The sequence below is a fragment of the Sphaeramia orbicularis genome, chromosome 12 (assembly GCF_902148855.1).
Source record: "Sphaeramia orbicularis chromosome 12, fSphaOr1.1, whole genome shotgun sequence".
Lineage (NCBI taxonomy): Eukaryota > Metazoa > Chordata > Actinopteri > Kurtiformes > Apogonidae > Sphaeramia > Sphaeramia orbicularis.
This window is the reverse complement of record NC_043968.1, coordinates 8,138,180-8,140,194: the sequence shown is the minus strand read 5'-3', so window position 1 is coordinate 8,140,194 and position 2,015 is coordinate 8,138,180. Positions and strand designations below refer to the sequence as shown.

The 2,015-nt window shown below is 51.4% G+C and overlaps 1 protein-coding gene across 1 annotated transcript; it reads left to right on the top strand.

Moving 5' to 3' along the window:
- The first annotated feature begins 451 nt into the window (after window positions 1-451).
- On the top strand, window positions 452-1,756 carry rxfp3 (relaxin family peptide receptor 3). Its single transcript, XM_030148271.1, has one exon. The coding sequence runs from the start codon at window positions 518-520 to the stop codon at window positions 1,754-1,756; it is 1,239 nt and encodes a 412-aa protein (XP_030004131.1). The 5' UTR covers window positions 452-517.
- The last annotated feature ends 259 nt before the right edge of the window (window positions 1,757-2,015 follow it).

Here is a 2,015-nt window from a genome sequence, read left to right as displayed (position 1 = left end):
TGACATGTGTTTGTATGTGTGAGGCAGGAGGGGGGTGGGTGGGGGTGTTACACAACCAGCCTCTCTGTAAAGGTGGCTGTTGCGCACAGGACGGAGTGCCTTTATTAGCATTAAAAAAATCTGTGGTTTAAAAACACTTAGAGCCTGCACGACGATGGGCTAATTCTATGATCATCTGGACACATGGTGTTTGTGACTGTTTTCACATGAGACCAAACTGTTTTTTTTTTTTTTTTTTCCTCTTCTTTTAACCACGGGGCTCCTGATCAGGACCAAGGACAGCGGCAGATTGCGCCTGGATGCGTCAGGACGCACGGAACAAACAGACAGACACTGGAAGCAGCAGCACATGGCATCACTTCTGTCATTTCTGTCAGGACAGATTCACAAGAAACTGGCTGTATATATATTTGTCACTTCTGTCATCCAGAATGCTGAAGGGTTTTTCTGCACCACCGGAGGGAATTTGCTGTAGAAATGGCTGAAGTCATGTTCGGGGTTCTGGATTAAAGTTAAAATGTCTGAAGAATTTGCGGACATCTCCGAAGGCTCCGCAGGGATCATGTATGCTGCCACATTCAACTTGAGCTGTCCTGTTTTCAACACCACTAACCGCTCTCTCGCAGACTACTACCGCCTGTCGGACTTTGACAAACCGGACCTGGTGGCAGATGGAGCCGCCGCTCTGAGGATCACCATCTCCGTCATTTATTCTCTGGTTTGTGCGTTGGGTCTCATTGGGAATGTTCTGGTTTTGTACCTGATGAAGTCTAAACAAGCCTGGAGGAAGTCCTCCATAAACCTGTTTGTGACCAGTTTGGCTGTGACGGACTTCCAGTTCGTCCTGACTCTGCCGTTCTGGGCGGTGGAGAACGCGCTGGACTTCACCTGGCTGTTTGGAAAAGCCATGTGCAAGATAGTTTCGTACGTAACAGCTATGAACATGTACGCCAGTGTGTTTTTTCTGACCGCCATGAGCGTGGCTCGGTACTGGTCCCTGGCCTCTGCTCTGAAGGGCAGAAGGCGGAGGACGCACTGCTTCTCCGCCCGCTGTATCACCCTGTTCATCTGGGTGGCCGCCGTGTCCGCAGCTCTGCCCCACGCAGTTTTCTCCACCACCGTCACAGTTTCCAACGAGGACTTGTGCCTGGTGAAATTCCCGGACACCAACGGAACGGCGCAGTTCTGGCTGGGTCTGTACCACTCTCAGAAGGTGCTGCTGGGTTTCGTGGTGCCGCTCTTCATCATCTCCGTCTGTTACCTCCTGCTCCTGCGCTCCATCACCTCCAAAAACATCAACAGCTCCAGCGCAAAAAGACGCGCCAAGGTCACCAAGTCCGTCACCATCGTGGTCCTGTCCTTCTTCCTCTGCTGGCTGCCCAACCAGGCCTTGACAGCATGGGGCATCCTCATCAAATTCAACGTGGTCCATTTCACTTATGAATACTACACCACGCAGGTGTACGTGTTCCCCGTGTCCGTGTGCCTGGCGCACTCCAACAGCTGCCTCAACCCCATCCTGTACTGTCTGATGAGGAGGGAGTTCAGGAAAGCGCTGAAAAAACTCTTCTGGCGCTTGGCTTCGCCCACTCTGACCACCATCAGGCCGATCACAGGCAGCACGAAGCCGGAGGTGGACGAGCAGGGACGCGTCCTCCTGCCGGGGAGCGCGCCCCAGGAGCCCACGGTGGTGTTTTACCCCCCAGGAGCGGTGGTGTACAATGACAGGAGAGACCTGCCGCAAAACAGCACCTAACCTGTGGGGGTGTCACACAGCTCCTGTCTGATTCTCTGTCTCTGTTTGTGTATTCATGGTCTTTTCTGAAGTTCATGTGGTGATTTGTAATGAGGTCCAAGTCTGAGTTCAGTGGTAGTGGAAAAAAAAAAGAAAAAAGAAAGGACTGTACAAAAATAAGAACTTTCTTTCTTTCTTTCTTTCTTCCTTTCTTCCTCCTTCCTTCCTTCCTTCCTTCCTTCACTGTAAGCCCGGATGAGTAGAGTTTACTCAAAAAATT